At 35.1% G+C, this 21,190-nt stretch overlaps 1 protein-coding gene across 1 annotated transcript in view; it reads right to left on the bottom strand.

Annotated features, from left to right (window-relative positions):
* EEA1 (early endosome antigen 1) overlaps positions 1-21,190 on the bottom strand; it is a 137,356-nt gene that overhangs the window by 7,397 nt on the left and 108,769 nt on the right. Inside the window, exons 19-24 of the mRNA XM_007468199.1 lie at positions 18,390-18,720; positions 17,194-17,295; positions 15,120-15,314; positions 8,667-8,849; positions 1,505-1,690; positions 371-502 (exon numbers count right to left, since the gene is read on the bottom strand). Coding sequence (XP_007468261.1) covers positions 371-502; positions 1,505-1,690; positions 8,667-8,849; positions 15,120-15,314; positions 17,194-17,295; positions 18,390-18,720 — 1,129 coding nt within the window. The remainder of the gene's footprint in view (positions 1-370; positions 503-1,504; positions 1,691-8,666; positions 8,850-15,119; positions 15,315-17,193; positions 17,296-18,389; positions 18,721-21,190) is intronic.

Here is a 21,190-nt window from a genome sequence, read left to right on the forward strand (position 1 = left end):
GAAGAAAAACAATTAAAAAAACAATCCCTTAAAATCTTAATTCTAAACTCTTACATATTTTGAAGTTTACTATCTGTAAGCATAATGGATAGCTCTGTTGATTATCACCTCAATAAAATCTAAACTTTTAGGGTTACTTTGCTTTATTCGGTCACTTGAAAACAAAGGTAACATAGTTTCAATATGTGTATAGATATTATGCAACATGAGCACTGTGAGAGTGAGAGTATTTGTCAAAAAACAGCAAAACAACGTGCCTGGCACATAGTATGTCCTAAAAGTGTGTGTGTGTGTATACACACACACACGTATATATACACAAACCTTTTTAACAACACTAATACAATACAAAAGGAAAAACAATGATTACCTTTATGCTTTCTTGCTTGTGAGACTTGAGTTCTTCACTCAATTTAGCAATTTCTTTTTCTTGTCTACACTTAATTTCCTCTGTCTCTGCCAATTTACATTTTTCACTTACTAGTTCTTTTTCTTTCAGTGACTATAGAAAAAATGATTTATTAAAAAATTTTAAAGTAAATACTTAATATAACAAAAATGACTGCTACCATTTATGACTGTCTCTGCCCCTTCCACCTTAGTTAACTTGAGCAAATTATTTACCTTCTCTTGCCTCTGTGTCCTTATTTATACAATATGAACAATAAGATCGTTATAAGGATTAAATAGTTACAGTAACTATTAAAATTAATAGTGCCTGGCTAAAGTTTAGCTAAAACTACCATCTTATGCTTATTATCATCATCACTATCTTTATATAGGGCGCCTAGGGAGGAGGAGTATACATTATCTAATCTCTATGCCAGGTAGCTCTTTTTAATCATTTTACAGGTAAAGGAACAAAGACTTAGAGCAGTTAAATAAGCTATTAAAAGTAGAACCATAAAACTAAAACAAGATCTGCCTATCTAAAGCCCTTGTAATTAAAGGCCTCTAAACTATAGTTCTGTCAGAATTTTCTAACCTTGAGGCACAAATCATAAATTTCATGCCAGCCTCACCAGCACCTTCACTACAAAAACATCCACCAATTTTTAAAGATAATTCAGAGGTAATTCCCTGGCGGTCCAGTGGTTAGGACTCCGTGCTCTCACTGGCAAGGGCCTGGGTTTGATCCTTGGTCAGAGCACTAAGATCCCACAAGCCACAAAGTGCAGCAAAAAAAAAACCAAAAACAACCCCATAATTCAGGAACTGCACAAAATATACCAAGAACTTCAGGAACTGTACAGTTCAGAATAATATCAGCTGATGGAAATATAAAATTTCAATTATGAAACCAAAAATAAAATGTTTCCTAGAATTTGAATTTCTCATTCATATAAAATTTTAACTGATCTTTAAACGTACTGGTCATAATACAATGCTTTCAACTTTATAACTTAGCATCATTTATATAAAATACACCCCTACGTACCTTTAGAAAAAGCTGGTTCTTAATTTTAAATACTAAGATTCTAGATTTAGTCAGAAAATAAAATACCTTTTCTTTCTGTATATCTTGTAGTGCTTTACTCTGCTCCTTCAATTGCTGTTCTTTCTTTGCTAAATCTTGCTCCAAAGTAGCCTTGGTGGTCTTCAGTTCTTGAATCAATTTATTTTGGTTTCCAATTTGATTTCTATTTGAAGTCAAGTCCTCCTGTGCTAGAGAAAGCTTCTCTTCTACAGACTTATAAAAACAATTTCCCCAAATTATTATATGTCATTTTTTGGCAAATTTCAACAGAAACATAATAGTTAACAGTTATACATAAGTTATGCATAAGCATAGTGGAAAGTAATATACTTTAAAAAGATAGTAAATGGGCAGAACACCTAAATAGACATTTCTCCAAAGAAGATATACAGATTGCCAATAAACACATGAAAGGATGCTCAACACCAATAATCATTAGAGAAATGCAAATCAAAACCACAATGAGGTATCACCTCACACCAGTCAGAATGGCCATCATCATAAAATCGTCTACAAACAATAAATGCTGGAGAGGGTGTGGAGAAAAGGGAACCCCCTTGCACTGTTGGTGGGAATGTAAATTGATACAGCCACTATGGAGAACAGTATGGAGGGTCCTTAAAAAACTAAAAATAGAACTACCATATGACCCAGCAATCCCACTACTGGGCACATACCCTGAGAAAACCATAATTCCAAAAGAGACATGTACCACAATGTTCATTGCAAGACTGTTTAGAATAGCCAGGACATGGAAGCAACCTAAGTGTCCATCGACAGATGAATGGATAAAGAAGATGTGGCACATATATACAATGGAATATTAACTCAGCCATAAAAAGAAACAAAATTGAGTTATTTGTAGTGAGGTGGATGGACCTAGAATCTGTCATACAAAGTGAAGTCAAAATTAGAAAAACAAATACCGTATGCTAACACATATATATGGCATCTAAAAAAATAGTTCTAATGAACCTAGGGGCAGGACAGGAATAAAGACTCAGATGTAGAGAACGAACTTGAGGACATCGGGAGGGGGAAGGGTAAGCTGGGACGAAGTGAGAGTAGGCAGTGACATATATACACCTACCAAATGTAAAATAGATAGCTAGTGGGAAGCAGCCGCATAGCACAGGGAGATCAGCTTGGTGCTTTGTGACCACCTAGAGGGGTGGGATAGGGAGGGTGGGAGGGAGATGCAAGAGGGAGGAGATATGGGGATATATGTATATGTATAGCTGATTCACTTTGTTATACAGCAGAAACTAACACAATATTGTAAAGCAATTATACTCCAATAAAGATGTTAAAAAAGTTAAAAAAAAAAGATAGTATGTTATGCCCTTCAGTAAGATGATGTAAAAGAGAAAGAATGATAGATAACTAACTCTCTTGCCTATGGAAAATACTTGTAGTATTTTCCATAGGCAAGTATAAAATACTTAATAAAACTGAAGCAATTCCAAAACTTCTAGAGATAATCTGTATTTACTAGCTAAGTGATACGAAGAATATCAAATAAGTAGGAACCGTATCAAACACACTCAGAGAACATATACATAATGAAGATATGGGGAGACATGGGAAGAAAGCAATTTAAAAAGAGATAGTTAAACGTGACATTATATATGCATACATGTTTTGTAGGATCTATGATGGCCCTTGACATGCTAAAAGGTTTATTTAATAAATAGAAAGGGGTTTTTGTCTTGGGGGAAAAAATGTATTTCAAATCTGCCAACCTGATTAAGTGAACTAAAAGAGTAAAGTCAAGCAGACATCTGAGGCTCTACTTCTAGCAAGGCCATCACCCCCAACCTCTTAACTTCTCATCTATGTGGTAGAAGTAGCGCTGTCAGTTACCACAGTCCATAGTTACTAACTGTTCGAAGGCCCAAATACTTCAAGAAGCTGAAGCTGGGGGAAAGAGCAACTTTTTGACTCATTAGGTTTTGATTTGGAGGTGGATATGGTAACGGGTGGGGAATGGAAAATGGCAGGAACCTTGCCACTCTCAGCTGCTAAGGGAAATAACTCTAAGATGCTCTTCCACCAACTAGAAGAAGTTTTATCTTTCTTATTCTGGAGATAGTTTCTTTGAAAAAAAGGCAGAAGATACAATTCAGGAGGAATCACTGCTATCTAGGCTTGGCTATAGTAAGCATTTGATAAAGAATCGATGAAAAATAAATGAATAAATGAAAACCTTATTTAAAGGGCTTTACTTAAGCTTCCTGAAAGAGATTATTCCTTACAAACAACCCGGTTCAGAAGTCTTTTCTGGTATAAATCAAATTTCCATTTTCAATAGCTCCCAGTAGAACACTAAGAACTGTTAAGACTTCCTTTTTGGAAAAGACTTAAAGTCATCTAGTCCTTTACTAATCAAGCAGCTAAGCTTTAATTGAGTATACTACTAAGGTAGACAGGAGGGTAAAAGATGGTCCTGGACTTAAAGAAGCTGACCATATAGCCTGGAAAACAGAACCAGGGTATAAAATGGAAGTTGTACAGGGTATCAGAGCATTTGCTATGTGCCAAATGCAGAGAAAAACGAGTGTCAGTGTATTCTCTGTGGAATGTTTAAAGAAGGCTTTGTGGGCATGTGGGAACTGACCTAAGTATCACAAAAGGTGAGAGTGATTTCAGAGAAAAAGAATAAAATTTGACAAAGCCTAGCCCATGCTGTCTATAGCAATTGTAATTCGGTAACAGAGGTCCTGATCTAATGCTAAAGAATACCAACACTTGCTAGAGCCTAAAAGCAAGAATACCCCCAATCTCTGACGACAGAATTCCAAAATGCCCATGGTTTAAATAACAGCCTATAAAATTCTGAACTCACAAAATCCTAGTGACTAAATCTTTAAAGTCAAGTTCAAAATCTGCACTATTTTCTGAGCCAAGACATGTTGTTCTACCTTGCCTCTGAATATTCATCTATGTCATTCAGCAGTATACTGCCGTTTCAAATTTTCCTTTTATCTTTCTTGCTTCAGACTATATTATTTTCATCTGCTCAGCATCTTTTCCCTGGAGAACTCCCTCTTCCATTAGATGGTTTACTGGGGCTATCTTTAACCCACCCACTGCCACTGGAATAAGCAAATCCCTGAGTAGATCAAGTACCAACCCTGATCCTGAATACCCCAATCACACTATAGTAATGTAGCAAAAAGAAGATTTTCTGCACTGTTCTGTGGTAGCTCTTGGTGGGGTTTTTTTTTTTGGGGGGGGGGGTCTGTTCAACAATTTTTCCCTTTTCTCTTTCAAAATAAAACTTTAAAATTTTTAGTTATTACTTTTTCTTGACGTTTGATGAAATGACATAAAGAACAGTACTAGGCTAAGAAGATTTACATTTAATTCTAAACTTTTTATCCTAGAATCTTCACTTCACTGAGGGTGCAAAATTTACAGTTAAACGCCACTTCTACCTTTCCTGGAAAACAAAGAATAGCACACAGCATAGCCAGTTTGAAATATCCAGTCAACAAATTTTAGTATTTCATAGATAGTCCAGCAGATGGGGCTAAAGGCATAGATCAAGCCAGCCGGTCTTCCATTCTACTGGTGTCTTGGTATACACCATCAGCCCACAGACGGCAGCCTTGACTTAGGCGTCAAGTTACAAGGTTCTGAACCTCTTCCTTTCTCTCTTATACATAAGGTCATATAATAATCACTGAAGCAAAAGGAAAAGAATGGCTGATCCCTTATTCTGGCCTATAAATATTATCTGAACTTTCCTAGGAATTTCTTTCTTTTTTAAAAAATTAAGTAGTTCAGATACCTGTCATTTTGGAAGGATTAACTTCCAAATATCCTATTTCATAAAAAAATAAAATAGGATATTTTGTCAATATCCTATTTTATAAAAATTTGTCAATATCCTATTTTATAAAAAAATTTCAATATCCTATTTTATATTTGTCAATATCCTATTTTATAAAAAAAATTCTAGTGAAATGATGGTAAAACAATAAAGGGCTACTGGTCTTCCCCAGTGGCATAGTGGTTAAGAATCCGCCTGCCAATGCAGAGGACATGGATTCGAGCCCTGGTCCAGGAAAATCCCACATGCTGCAGAGCAACTAAGCCTGTGCACCACAACTACTGAGCCTGCGCTCTAGAGACTGAGAGCCACAACTGCTGAGCCTATGTGCCACAACTACTGAAGCCCAAGCGCCTAGAGCCCATGCTCCGCAACAAGAGAAGCCACCACAATGAGAAGCCTGTGCATCGCAAGGAAGAGTACCCCCGCTCACCGCAACTAGAGAAAAGCCCACGCACAGCAACGATGACCCAACGCAGCCAAATTAATTAATTAATTATTTTTTAAAAAGGGCTATGAATCAGAAGAGCTGAGATCCAATCATCGTCCTGTTATTGTGCAAACACTAGGCCTGTCACTAACCAAGCAGGGCCTCAGTTTCATCCGCAAACGGAAGCTTTGAAGAGAGAGTCTATCCATGGCCTCTCAACAGTTGTTAAACTCCACAACAGCCTTATCCCTCTGTCTTTCCCTTCTTGCCCATGTTTACATTTGAATTTTTCTTTTGTGTATAAAATTAGAACATGATGTAGCTTTCGGGCTTAATAAAAATAATTGTTGGCTTAATGAAAAAAATACTGATTTAAAAGATCTAAGTGTTATTACTGTGTTATGTTCTTGGGTAAATAATACATCCATATGAAGAAAAAACGTGATTTCTACAGAACTTTTACAATCAGTCATTAGGTTTCATCTTCTCTATCACCTCAATGTCCTTTGAATTCATGCACATTCTGCATCCTTACTACTACCAGCCCGAGCTGCCACCATCCGCACTTGGACTACCACAAAGTCTCCTCTCTTATCCCAACGTTCAGCCATGTTCCCCTACAATCCATTCCTTCTCCTGCAGCCAGTTATTGGCCTAAAATACAAATCCGAGCACATCCTTTCAGTGGTTCCCTCCTGCCTTTAGGATAAAGTCCAAACTCTTCCACAAGCCCTCCCTGACTTTCAACAGTATTGTAAAGGAAAACTAATAATTTAAAGCTACTTAGAGAATATAGCAAGTAAGACACTTTATAAATGTCAGGTGGTATTTTTTTAAAAGAATTCTTGCTAATTGTGAACTTTATATATATATAATATATACTGTTGGCCCTATGAAAATTCTTTTCCTTGTACCCTGTACGTTATTCAGCCCTTTTGTTTCATATCCTCTCTCCCATTAATCTCTTCTGTTCCATCCTCTTTAACTCCAGTTCTAATCAGCTCACAGCTAGATTACTGGAGTTTATGGAGGAAGGAAGGGAGATAGCCTCTTAACTAATCTCCCCAGCACTAGTTTACACCAGATCCAAACCAAGCTGCTATCTATAAACCAGTTCCAGGTTGTTGCCTAAATTATATCTTCTTCATTTTATTCCTCTGCTTAGACTCTTCATCCCCCCCCAACCCAATATAAAGTCTTAGGCATCTAAGATACCTCACAGTTTGATCCCAACCTTTTTAACTTTAACTTCCAAACACAAACCAGCACTCTAGCAAGACAATTATGGTGACTGCCTCGTGGCTTTGCTGGTTCCCACTGCTGCACCTTTTTTCAAATGTGCCCCTGAGTGAACTGATCTTTCTCAGGACTCTGTGTATTCAAATTCTTATATCCTTCAGGACCCGGTCAAGTCCTACCTCCTTCATAAAGCCTTCCCTATAGCAGCCTATGAATAAAGTGACATAGTATATTTATGTATATTATATATAAAAATATTCTGTGATTTTCAACAGAACTTTTCAATAAGGCATTTTAAATTAAGAAACAAAAATCCAAACATAGGAAAGAAACAAAAAGCATACTATTTCACTATAACAAAAAAGAGAAATGGCCGGGGCTTCCCTGGTGGCACAGTGGTTGAGAGTCCGCCTGCCAATGCAGGTGACACGGGTTCGTGCCCCGGTCCGGGAGGATCCCACGTGCCGCGGAGCAGCTGGGCCCGTGAGCCATGGCCGCTGAGCCTGAGCATCTGGAGCCTGTGCTCCGCAACGGGAGAGGCCACAACAGTGAGAGGCCCGCGTACCGCAAAAGAAAAAAAAAAGAGATAACTGTCTAACTCTTCTGCGAGAGAATACAAATGTTCCATTTCCCTTAGAGAATTGATACCTTAACGCTACATAAAAATTGTTTACCCTTTTTCCATAGCCTTCATTTTAGTAAAAATGATACTTTAATCAAACAGTACTGCCAAGGACAAAATATCCATATATGTTTAGATAATTAAGGTTAAGTTTACTTTGAGCTATAATCTAATTTTAATCATTATGCATTCTAGTAGTCTTGGGAAGTTGACTAATATATAAAACTGAAGTTAATATTGTTTGACAAGCAACAGTAAAATTGCTTGCATTTTCACAAGTGGTTTACATTTAAAACTCCTCAGATTTTTTTAGGGCTTCCCTGGTGGTGCAGTGGTTGAGGGTCCGCCTGCCGATGCAGGGGACGCGGGTTCGTGCCCCGGTCTGGGAGGATCCCACATGCACGGCTGGGCCCGTGAGCCATGGCCACTAAGCCTGCGTGTCCGGAGCCTGTGCTCCGCAACGGAAGACGCCACAGCAGTGGAAGGCCCACATACCGCAAAAAAATTTTAAACTCCTTAGATTTTTTTAACAGCAGTCCATTTTAAAAGTTATTTTTTTTCCATAAAGGCAGTGAAGTCCTTAGATAAGCCAGTGTAGCAATTAACAATTTCCAAATTATTTCTATTAAAGATGTTATTATTTTTTTTTTTTTTGGTGGTACGCGGGCCTCTCACTGCTGTGGCCTCTCCCGTTGCGGAGCACAGGCTCCGACGCGCAGGCTCAGCGGCCATGGCTCACGGGCCCAGCCGCTCGGCGGCGTGTGGGATCTTCCCGGACAGGGCATGAACCCGCGTCCCCTGCATCGGCAGGCGGACTCTCAACCACTGCACCACCAGGGAAGCCCTAAAGATGTTATTTTTAAATGTCTGTATTTACATATATATTTTGTTATATAAAACAATTTAAAAAGCATGTTTCTCCAAATATAATAATTCAACAGAAAACAAGCATGATATTCCACAAATACTAACATTCCTGTGCCCATTTGGGTTCAACTCAATCATTTAATGAATGTCTATAAACAACTTATTGGTTTTTATGATATAATATAGTTCACTATACCTTAAGATCTTGCCTTGTGGCAAGAAGTTCAGATTCCTTCCCATAGAAATCAGACTGAAGCTGTTTTAGACTTTCCTGACTTTTTTCATAGGTATTTTGTAACACTGATATTTTCTGTTTCTCTGATGCAAGTTCCTGTGCTGCTTGTGTTGACTGCTGCTGTAGTTTATTCTCAAGTTCTGTCTGAAACATACAATAGTTATTTAAAACAGTATGCATACCAAAAACCAGTTACAAATATAGAATGAAATCCACACAACTAAGATTTCTAAGAACAAACTGAATTGTAGTTATGCCCTAAAATTCTACTTTAATAAAGTGTAACTTACCTTATAGTTAAAAAATTAAAGAATTACAAAATTCAACAAGTCCCAATTTAAAAGACAAAAATTGAAAAAGCAATTAAATAAAGAAAAAAAAATTTCACTGAGAATCCCAAGTACCAAGGTCTCAGGTGACTAAAAGTAACAACTACATTCTGATGGAAGACACAGTGCTGCATGCTTTAAAAGATGATATAATTTAAGGTTGAACTATGGAAAATTTCTACACGAAATAATTAAAAAGCCATTACTAAGTTGACGTATACTGTTTCTACTCCTTGAAATTCAAGAATAACTTAAGAAATTTCTACAGGTCATCTTTATTAACATCAAGGCAGAAGAAGAGAAGAAAATGTTGCAAAGGTGCCACTCCTCTAAACTCTAAACCTTCAGTCTTTAAGAAGATTCAGGAGATATGCACAAATTATGACATAAATAAAATATATGTAAGCATAGCATGAAAAGAAGCACTTTGCTTTTAAAATAAATACACTTCAATGAAACTGCTGTTGAAGTCATCAGCGACCCCCTTGTTCCAAAATCCAATATTCATGTCCGTGTCCACATCTCATTGAACATCCCAGCAGTCCTTCAAACAGCTGATGATGCCCCCTCCTAGAAACATTCTTCAACCTGGTTTCCAGGACGTCTTGTGTTTTAGGTTCTCCTCCTACCTCACTGGTCATTCCATCTTAAAATCTTTTACTAGCTCCTCTCTTGTTTGATCTCTCAATACTGTATGACCCCAGGGTTCAGTCTCTAGCCCTCTTTTATTCTATATACAGTCTCTATTTAGAAGATCCCAACTAGACTCATTTTTATTAAGAATATAGATATAAAGTACTGTAGTTTACTTACAGCTAGGCCTTGAAATATCTTTTGAGGATCTGTTAGGAATAAGATTGATATTATATTGTGTGCAACCTGCACAATGTGGAAAGCAGATATATCTGTGCAAAATCTTTGCCTCTGTGCTATCAGTGTGATGTGCTTTCTGCATGGTTATATATTACTAGTGATTTTATCAAAACTTCTAAAACTTAAATTACATGGTAAAAGATCTGTAAGAGGCTGCCTAAATGTTAGTTGGCACATAAAGATAACTGTAGAAGTTGAAGACATGATTGCTATATTTCAATGTTTATTCCCACTCAACATATTGCCTTCTAAGCTTTCGTTTTTTGTTCAAAGCATGATCTTAAAGATATGTTTAAGTTAATGGACGTAATGCAGGGTTCCTACACTGTATTGGCGTATGTTGGTGGCCCTCTGTGCCCTAGATACATGCACACAGGGTGCAAGTAAAAAGCTACAAAGTGAAAGTTGGTTTGTATCCTCTTCATTTCATTTGTTTAGCTTTTCTGTTATTTTTCTCTACTTACAAGTATTCCTGTGAATAAATCCTTGTTAAGTTAAAAAAAAAAAAGTATTTTAAAAAATATTGTTTATTTACAATTGACTCCTGAATTTATGTCTCTAGCTCCAACTTCTCTGCCTGAACTCTGGGCTCATTATATCCAAGTACTTCCCTGACATCTTCACTTGAGTGATTGATAGATATCTATCTCAAGTAGAAATCTTGACTCCTGACAGCAACCCTGCTCCTCAAAAACATGCTACTTCCCCCAGTAAATATGGCCATCTATCCAATGGCCATCTATCCACTTGTACAAGCCACAAACCTAGAATTATTCTAGACTCCTCTTTCCATCATCTCTCACCATCTAACCTATCAGCAAGTCCTGATGACTCAGCTTACAAAAGATATTCCCAAATCATCCACTGCTAACACTTTAGTTCATGCCATCATCTTGTACTTTCTAGACTACTGCAATAGTTTTTCAATGCCTTTCCTGCTTGCTCCTTTATGTCCCTTTAGTCAGATCCCACCATTCTCTGCTCAAAATCTCCTAATCGATTCTAATTATCCTTTGAACAATTCTAATTATCCTTTGAACAAAATATATCATTCTCTGTTATCTTATAATCTTCAAGTTTGTATGTTTATGCCTTTACCCCTGTCTACTTCTCTGAGCTCATCACATATTACTCTTCCTCTCTCCACTATACTTAACTTATACTGGTCTCCGTTTTTAGAAAATACCAAGCTTGTTCTAGCCTTAAGATTTTTGCACTAGTTGTCCCACCCCGACCACTATATAGGGATAGCTCTTGTATTTCATGTATCAGCTCAAATCTCTTCAGAGGGGCTTCTTTGATCACCCAACCTTTTAGTAGAACTCTGTCCCATCACTGTCTTTCACATCACCCTGTTTAAGTTTCTTCCCTCCAAGAAAGTTTAAGTCCATGAGAATAGGTTCCTTGTCTGTTCACAGCTACACCTCCAACACCTAGAACTGTGTCCATGGCACAGAATAGGTGCCTAGTAATATTTCTTGAATGAATGAATGACAAACATATAGGAGGTGGACAAATAGAGCCCAGGACATCCATTAAGAGACTCTTATAATAGTCCACATAAGAGAAAAAAATAGCCTAGACTAAGACTGTGGCACTTGGGAAATAAGAAAAGGGGATAGATTCAAGAGAGCTAGGAAGCAGATTGCCAGGAGGTAATGCTAACTGCCTATGGAGGAAAGGGGGCTCATCACCACACACATTATCTAATAACATCCCACACATTACCTCCAATTTAGAGTCTTCATGATGAAGAATTCCTGGACATTGTTTTTTGTGTTGAAGACTACACTGCATTTTTTTTTTTTTTTTGGTAGAATACTACTTCTTTTCTTTAACATTTTCCCCCCCACAAATCTAGTTTTCTTTCTCTTCAATCACCTTTATGGCTCAAATAAGCCCTCTACAAAGTCTCAACACTGATCATAATTGCCCTCTGGGTTCATATTTGGGCCTTCATTTTACTTACTCTAAATGACAGGCTGATTCATTCATTCATTTTAAAAAAAATCATTGATAGCTTATTTGTTAGAAAACACAGTTCTCTTTGAGGAATTCAAATCTATTAGTGGTTAAGTTAAATAAAAGAAAATTAAAAAAATAATAAGATCAATGTAACAGCTTGATAATGGGTTTAACAGAAGTAAACCCAAAGTTCCAAAGGAGAATATAGGAGGGTCAATCATTTACAATTTATCCTTCACAAGCTTATCAGTTTTTGCTCTAAAACAGGTCTGACTACATTTCTCCCTTCTAAAGATTTTTACCTTTAGTCTTCCAATATTAAAAATTTAATGTGGAAACAACTATACAACATCTACTGTGATCTGATTTCATCCAATTCTGTAGCCTTATCTCCCCTCACTTCTCCACTTACAAGGTATTCCAATAGCAAATCTTCTATAACGACATTTTTTTAAGTTTCGCAAACTTTGCTAATATTGTTTCCTCTCCTTTGAAATATCTAATTTCCTCTTTTTTTTAATCTTTCAAAATTAGGATAGTCTTCAAAGACACAGTTCAAATGCTAGCTCCTCTAGAAAGCCAGTCAAAATTTCCATTAAGTTCTAATTTTTCTCATTCTCCTTTTTACTACAGTTTTCTTTTCCCCTACATACCTGATTCCTCATTAAATTATAGGCTACTTGAGAATAGGGGCCATATCCTATTCATTCTGTATTCCCACATTAGGTTTCAAATAAGGTTGGTACAGGAACTGATGACTTATATATAGCCTTGCTGGATTTACCTGTGACTCCCAAACAATCACAATCACATTAAAAAAATGTATGTATATGTGTGTTTCATATAGATAGATGTAGATATAGATATATGTGGGGTGTGTGTGTTTGTGTGTGTGTACTCATACACATCTATACCCATTTAAACTTTATCCTTGTTTTTCCTATTTCACTATGGCCCAGTGAAAAGTTTCCAGAGACCATCACTGTATGGTTTACCAGGCAAAATGACACTCTTAGATCATAGTTTGCTACACTTATATATAATATCCAACAACTATTTTGCTTCCACATGGCACTGGGCACACACAGTACTAGGTACTTTAAATACATTATCGCAATCTTTTTTTTTTTAAATAGATCTTTGTTGAAGTATAATTGCTTCAAATTATCTCAACCTTTAAAACTCTATGACCCTATTTTATTTAGGTCAGAAAGATGGATCACTTTCCTGTGACCATAAACCTAATGTGTGTCACACAGAATTTAAATTCAAATTTGCCTGCCTCTAAAATTTATCTTCTTTCCATGATAGTACACTGCTTCTCAATAAAACCAAACTATTCTTGCCTTTCAGTGATTCTCTAGGTACTCCAAATTCCAAGTCTAATTTACAGAGACTGGCTATTTACCCAACACTCCCCCAAAATGCTGTCCTCCCCAAGGTTAAAGGTGTTCCTTTTTCTAGCATTCATACAATGACACAAGTGAACTACTGCTATGAAAGTTTGTGACACCACCCCCCCCAAATTCATGTTGAAGCCTAGATCAAATGTGATGGTATTTGGATGTGGAGTCTTTGGGAGGTCATGAGGGTGGAGCCCTCGTGAATGAGATTAGTGCCCTTATAAGAAGAAACACAAGAGATAATCTCAGTCATATAAGGATACAGCATATACGGATACAGCAAGAAGACAGCTGTCCACAAGCCAGAAAGTGGGCCCTCACCAGACACTCAATATGCCAGTGCCTTTATCTTAAACTTCCCAGTCTCCAGAACTGTGAGAAATAAATGCTTATTTTTTAAACCACCTAGTCTATGGTATTTTTGTTATAACAGTCCCAAGTAAGACAACTACCAATAAGAACATTTCCTCTGAATCTCAAAATCCTTAAGGTGTCATCTAGTAAAGCCATGCAAAGTATAGGCAATATATATTAATCATAAATCTGGAAGAAATCTTACTATAATTAATAATTTAATAAAAAAGAAAATGTGCTAAAAATAGCTGTTGGGTTTTTTTTAATTTACTAAGTCATACTGTTATAAAAATGAAGATCTAAGGAAAACTTGAATATGAGGCTAATAGATTTTGGGAAAAAATGACCTCAAGATATCAAATCATAGAACAAAATACATACCATGATAATTATATCCTGGTGTATGATTATATAAAACACACACAAAAACAGGATAGACAAATTTTTCTACTCTTGTTTGTGTTATCAGAAAATTACTCTTTTGTAAAATGGCCACAATAATAGTTATAAAAATAATGGTCAATATAAAATATGTATTTGTGGGGTTAATTTTTTTTCCTCTAGTAATGTGACAAGCCAACTATTAATAACATGACATATTTTGCTTGTTTTACATACTAGGGATCTTATATCTTTCTACTCCATGAACTAATTAATATGCATACACCAACAGTGGGGAAAACCTCATTTTGTTCAAATATTAAGTTCAATCCACTTTTATCAACTCTTAGTCTGGACAAGTATTAAAACATACTTAAGGGGCTTCCCTGGTGGCGCAGTGTTTGAGAGTTTGCCTGCCGATGCAGGGTACACGGGTTCGTGCCCCGGTCCGGGAGGATCTCACATGCCGCGGAGCAGCTGCGCCCGTGAGCCATGGCCGCTGAGCCTGCGCATCCGGAGCCTGTTGCTCCACAACGGGAGAGGCCACAACAGTGAGAGGCCCAAGTACCACAAAAAAAAAAAAAAATACTTAAGGATGAAGAACTGATGCTTAATAATAATTCAGGATAGGTTTGGAAATGGAAACCATTATAACTTAAAAAACCAAACAATTATAACTATATGAAACCTATACTACTGAATATTTAAATATATCTCAATTTCTGATTTTTGTTCTTGATTATATTCCCTTAATGAGGATAATTTATTTTTAAATTTCTGTAAAATTTTCTAATACACTAGAAATGTATAAATTATTCTCTTAACATTGTTAGTTATATCTTATTTTACAAAAAGGTAGTTCTATGCCTATCAGACAAATGATTAGTATTAGAATTTCAAATAAGAATTATCTAACAACATGGTTATAGTGAATGGAAATCCAGACAGATATTTAGTCATATAATTAAGTGCATTTATACATTTAACTCAGAAAAAAATTTGAGCATATGTAAAATTTTCTTTGTTGTAACTCATCTGTGTTACTATCATATTGTTATTTTAACTGCAAAGTTTTTCTTCCCATAAAAAGTAAACAAATACATCACTACCTTCTGTGAAACAGCAATTTTAACCTCCCCTTGGAGTGCTTCAATTTGCTTTTTCTTCTGTTCAGTCAATTGCTTTAGCTCATTTATGTTACTCTGAAGTTGTTGTTCTTCTTTTTCCTTTTGTGTTAAACTATTCTGGGCCTGTATGACTTGTCCCTGCATTGAACTGAGCTCCAGCTTCAGCTGATGAGAAGTCTAAAAGAAAATAAAACCTGTTTAGCATTCATTTATCCATGCAACACACATTTATTGAGTACCTATTCATACCAAGCACTATAAGTAGAAACTACTGAGTCTATTGGCCACAAATAATCAGTAGTATACTAAAAAGAAAAATCCCTACCCTCATGTAGCTTTCATAACTGACACTATTCACTACTGGATGACATGCTGGATTAATCTTCAATATTTGTTTAATCCTGCCTTCCTTTTTAACTTATACATTTGGATAGAGCTTGCAAATGAACTAGATTAGTGTTCTCTTATATCACAGAAAAAGGGAAAATCAACATCAATCTTTAGACTGCTGAAATGTCTACTGTTTTGAATATTCTCAAAATGCTAACTGCATTCCCTGGCAGTCCAGTGGTTAGGACTCAGCGATTTCACTGCCAGGCCTGGGTTCGACCCCTGGTCAGGGAACTAAGATCCCTGCAAGCAGCACAGTGGGGCCAAAGAAAGTAAAATAAATAATTTTTTTAAAAAAATGCTAAATGAGCCTGTTGGCTACAGTGAATCAGAAAGGATAGCTTCATATTAACTGTGATAAAACCAAGGTAATTTTTGGCAAATATGTTTAGTATCTGTCTGATGACACTAAACTATACCACACAATTGTTTCCTCATTTAGAGATTTGAGGCATATTTTGCTACTACCTTATTTTAACAATCTACTAGGATATATTTCTGTTCAAAATTAGAAGTCACACATATAGAAGTCACACTGAAGTTCCTCTGTGGCCAAGGTGAACTACACTACCTCTCACCCGTCCAGCCAAAGTCATGTTTACATATTTTATGCATATTTCATTAAGAACCTAATTTGAGCATCTGACCATTCATAGTCACTTTTGAAAAAGTTTCAGTGCTATATATGGATGCTTCAGCTTATCTCCAATACAAAGGGAAATATTTTTGTGAAAAACAGGAGTCAGGTAGTGTTAATAATGATTATGTTATGATAACCAATAATAAAGTAATAGCTAACATTTGACCATTTATTTTGTTACAGTTGGTATTCTGAGCACTTTGAAATATATTAACCCATTTATTTATCGCAATAATCCTATGACACAGATTCTACTATTAGCCCCATCTTACTGCTGAGGAAACTGGAGCACAGAGAGATCAAGTCATCTGCCTAAGAAGACAAGGCAAGACAGCAAAACTAATAATTGGCACAGTCAGGATATAAATTTGCACAATCTGGGTTCATAGCTTGGGTATTAAACCTCCATAATTTTGCCACTTACATGGCTGGCATATAAAGTACAGGTGTCTTCTTTCAATCAACAACCAGAACACAATCACACTAAAGACTTGTCAGGACCATGTTTTGCTGCTTTATCAGATCTGATCTCTAGAAAGCTACATGCCTGGACTCTAGCTGCTAGAAGTATGTCTTCAGAGAATAACAATATATATTATACCCATTTATTTCCTCATTTGCTTGTTTGTTTTGATGGAGAACAATAGAAGCATTAATCATAGAAAAATCTCTTAATTGTTATACAACCATTATCAAATATGCCATTAATATAAATGTCCATGAAATAAAGAGCCCTTAAAATGTCATTTCTATGGAAAATCTATTAAGACTTTTTTTATCCATAGTAATGTTCCTTAATCTAGATTATCTAATTATAACTCTATAGTTAGTTGACTCAATTTTCTACCTTTATTAATTATAATCCTTTATTTTGGGCCTTTTATTAAACTAGCTTAAATCTTTTTAGTAGTAGGTAGAACACAAATGAAAAAACCTTCTTTTGACTTAAGTATTGTGAAAATATTTTGAAAATATAAAGACCTTATTATGCTTTACATATTTTTTGTTATAGAAAAAAAATCTTACCTCCTTCTCTTTTTCAAGTGCCTCTTTCAGTTCGTTCTGTTCCTTATGCATGCTTTCTGTCTGTACTTGAAGTTGTTGCTTTAATTCTTTGCACGTTTTCTCCTAAAAAAATGGAAACTACATTATGCAGAAATATTTGTAGTGAATTTAAGAATTTTGGTTTACAATCTCAGTAAGATCCACACAAGGAAATAAACCAGAATCACTGATGATTTAAGATGGGACAAAATCATCCATTTCAATAATAAAAACAGGCAAATATTATAGCAGTAAATGGGGAGGGAGAGGAAAAGGCTAAGAGTTTCTATTATCAACCAATAGTCACAATAAATACTTTAGATAATATTTAGACAAGATTTTAGAATACTTTGGAAACCACATTATGTCACAGAATTAATTAACTTATACTATTTTAAAAGTAGAATAATGGGCTTCAAAATATGGAAGCAAATTTTTTTAAAGTATTGAAACAACAAATAAAAATAATCACATATAACTTAGGTGGGAAGATGTACAGATCGAAGATGTTTCCTCCAAACAGAAAGGAACATAAAAGTAACATACGAAAATCATGTTTTTTATGGTACTCAACACTTTCACTGACCTTCATATTGAGAACAAAAAATGTTTACTTTTGCTGTTATTCTGGGTTAAAATATTTCTGAGAATACATTCCTCTTTATGCATTTCCTGAGACTCAGCTTTTTTTTCTCTATAGTTTAAATATTTTTTTTACAGTATCTCTAAGACACGGTATTATTTAGAGTTTTAGAAAATTGCATAAAGAATTAAGAAAGCTTATAGCACCAGAGTTAAAAATCATTTAGATCTTTCTGGTCTTCTTTCTTTTTTTTTTTTTTTTATAGTCAAGTGAAAAACATTTCAACTAGTAGCTATATTCTCTGTGGAAGTGTCCCTGAGGACAAACATGCTGTAGTCTTTCCCAAATCTAGCACCAGACCCAGAATAGAGAAAGACTATATACTCAACTGAAAATTTTCTGGGCCATTGGAAAATTAACACACACAAACACCAATATCTTTTTCTCAGGTTAAGTAATCCCAATTCCTTTCCTCTAAGAACACTTAAAATCATTTAAATGCATGGTGAAAAGTCAACAGTGAATTAAGCAGAAAAGTCACTACATTTTAAATAAAAATCACTTCTACCTAAGACAGTAAACATAAACAACTAACCAAATCTAGTACAGCAGCTTTTCCTTTCTGGTTTTCCTTTTCAAATTCACTTTTGGAGTTCTTCAAAGAATCAGAAACTTCTGATAATTTCTCTTTTGCTGCAGAAAGCTCTGCTACTAGAGTTTCTTTCTCCATCTTCACTTTTTGTAGTTCTGTTGCTGCTGTGTGAACTTTGTTATTCAATTCCTTGTGCTGCATCTTTGCATCTTGACTTAAATTTTCAATTTCTTGTTTAAGGACTTTTTTTTCTTCTTCTTGCTTGGTAAGCATTTGCTTAATATTTTCAAGCGCTTCAGATTTCTTCTGTAGATACAACTTTGTATTGGATACTCTAAATATTTAAGAAACAATTTAATAATGCATAATTTACCATTCAAATTAATAAATTATTGAGTTTTAAAACTTTCTTGTGTAGTTAAAAAGTAAAAACAATAATTTAATGTCATAAAACCACACAACTGAAAAATGCCTTAGAACATCTGATCCAATTTTTTAACAGATGAAGATGATTTTCCTCAAGTCAAATAAATTAGTGGTAAAACCAAGACCATCTAATCCCATGACTTAATCCAGTCTTGTTGACCACAATGTATCCCCAAATAAATCTGTGCATATAGCAAACCCTCTAGTGTATGACAGCCAGAAATGTTTTCCCATGTACCCTAAGGAACCTATTTATTACGTTAGCCCCCATGCACAGAGAACTCTGCCTCTTTCCTTGAAAAACTAAAACACATTATGTGTTTGCCAGGTCTTAAAACTTGAAAACACATAAGGTAACCAGGAAAAATAAAGTTAAAAAACAGAAGAAATATTTCATTTCAAACATGGAGGAAAGACAAAAGATTTACCTTAATCCTAGAGCCTAGCAGATTATATAAAAGATTTGTTATCATTTGTCCTTTAATATAAGTTTTCTACACCGGAATAAATTAAAAGTAAAAGTTACAAGAACCTGAAACTAACATGATATTGTAAATCAACTATACTTCAATTTTTTAAAACAGGGGAAAAAAAAGTTATAAGAATGAGGAAATGAAGATATTGTTTTAAGAAAGTTAAACTAAAGACTTTGCTTTCATAAAATGAATAAAATTATGCATATTACATATCAAAAGAAAAGAACACATTAAAGATCAACCATTTTTTGAAGTGAAAATGAAACCAAGTGCAAAGTAATATTTCTAGAATGCATACTATTTCCAATGTACCTTACTATCAATGTACTTTATTATAAATTCAACAATATGTTAAAGAGAGGTTATTAAAAAATGTACCAGCCACATAATTGAAGTTGGGTATTAATACAATACCAGAACTGCATCTATACCTTGAGGTTTTCTAACTTTTAGTCCCAGAAACTTACTTTTACTTTCAAAAAAGTAGCTAGAACATATGAAGGCACATTCACAGGATCCTGTACCTTGTGGATTTTTAAAGGTCTAAATAGAAAAGTCATTGTACTAATATTACTTTACCATTTAATATAGTTAAAATCCCTGTCAAGCAACCCTAAAATTGGGACTTGATATATTTACTATGCTACTTAACTTTCCCATAAGTAATTATTATAAAATCATAAGACTATGTGAATCAAAGAAAGCAAACAGAAATAAAGGCTTGCACAAATACCGTATGCTAACACATATATATGGAATCTAAGAAAAAAACAAAAAATGTCATGAAGAACCTAGGGGTAAGATGGGAATAAAGACACAGACCTACTAGAGAATGCACTTGAGGACATGGGGAGGGGGAAGGGTAAGCTGTAACAAAGTGAGAGAGTGGCATGGACATATATACACTACCAAACGTAAAATAGATAGCTAGTGGGAAGCAGCCGCATAGCACAGGGAGATAGCTTGGTGCTTTGTGACCACCTAGTGGGGGGCGGGTAGGGAGGGTGGGAGGGAGGAAGACGCAAGAGGGAAGAGATATGGGAACATATGTATATGTACAACTGATTCACTTTGTTATAAAGCAGAAACTAACACACCACTGTAAAGCAATTATACTCCAATAAAGATGTAAAAAAAAAAGTCAGTTTTGATATCTATCTATATCTATACCAGCTCTCTATTACGTAAAAAAGTTAATAGTAGATCCCTATTTATATTGAAACTTGTATATCTATATCACACAAATACATATAGAATTTTAGTTTAAATATGCCTGTTTTCTATTACACTAAAACCCTTTGAGACATATCTCATTAAATATTTTAAATTAGTGGCTTTACATTTCATGACAAACCTCTAGACATAAAAATAATAGAAAATTCTTTAGTACAAAAAAAAAGAAAGAAAGGCTTGCATAGTGACTACAAAACTTAGTTTATTTTTTTAAAAGTCACTTAAGGAAGTAATAAATAAATCCACAATCTGGGAAACCTTAACACCCCTTTCTCAGAAACTGACAGAAATGACCAGAGAAAAAAATTGGCAAGGATATAGAAGATTAGAACAACATTATCAACCACCTTAACCTAACTGATATTTATAGAACACTTTACCCAAAAACACATATATGTGTACATGGAAACTTAACCAAGATAAACCATACACTGTGCCCTAAATGAAAATTTGAAATGTCTGAATTTTACTGAGTATGTTCTCCTACCAAAATGGAATTAAATTAGAAACGAATAACAGTAAGATATCTAGAAGAGTCCTAAATATTTGAAAAGTAAACAATATACTCCTAAGTAACCCGTAAATCAAAGAAATCACAAAGGATATTTGAAAATACATTAAACCGCAGAGTAATGAAAATACATTATAAGATGGAATTTGGAGGGAAAG

The sequence above is a fragment of the Lipotes vexillifer genome, unplaced genomic scaffold (genome assembly GCF_000442215.2).
Source record: "Lipotes vexillifer unplaced genomic scaffold, Lipotes_vexillifer_v1.1 scaffold180, whole genome shotgun sequence".
NCBI classification, from domain to species: Eukaryota; Metazoa; Chordata; class Mammalia; order Artiodactyla; family Lipotidae; genus Lipotes; species Lipotes vexillifer.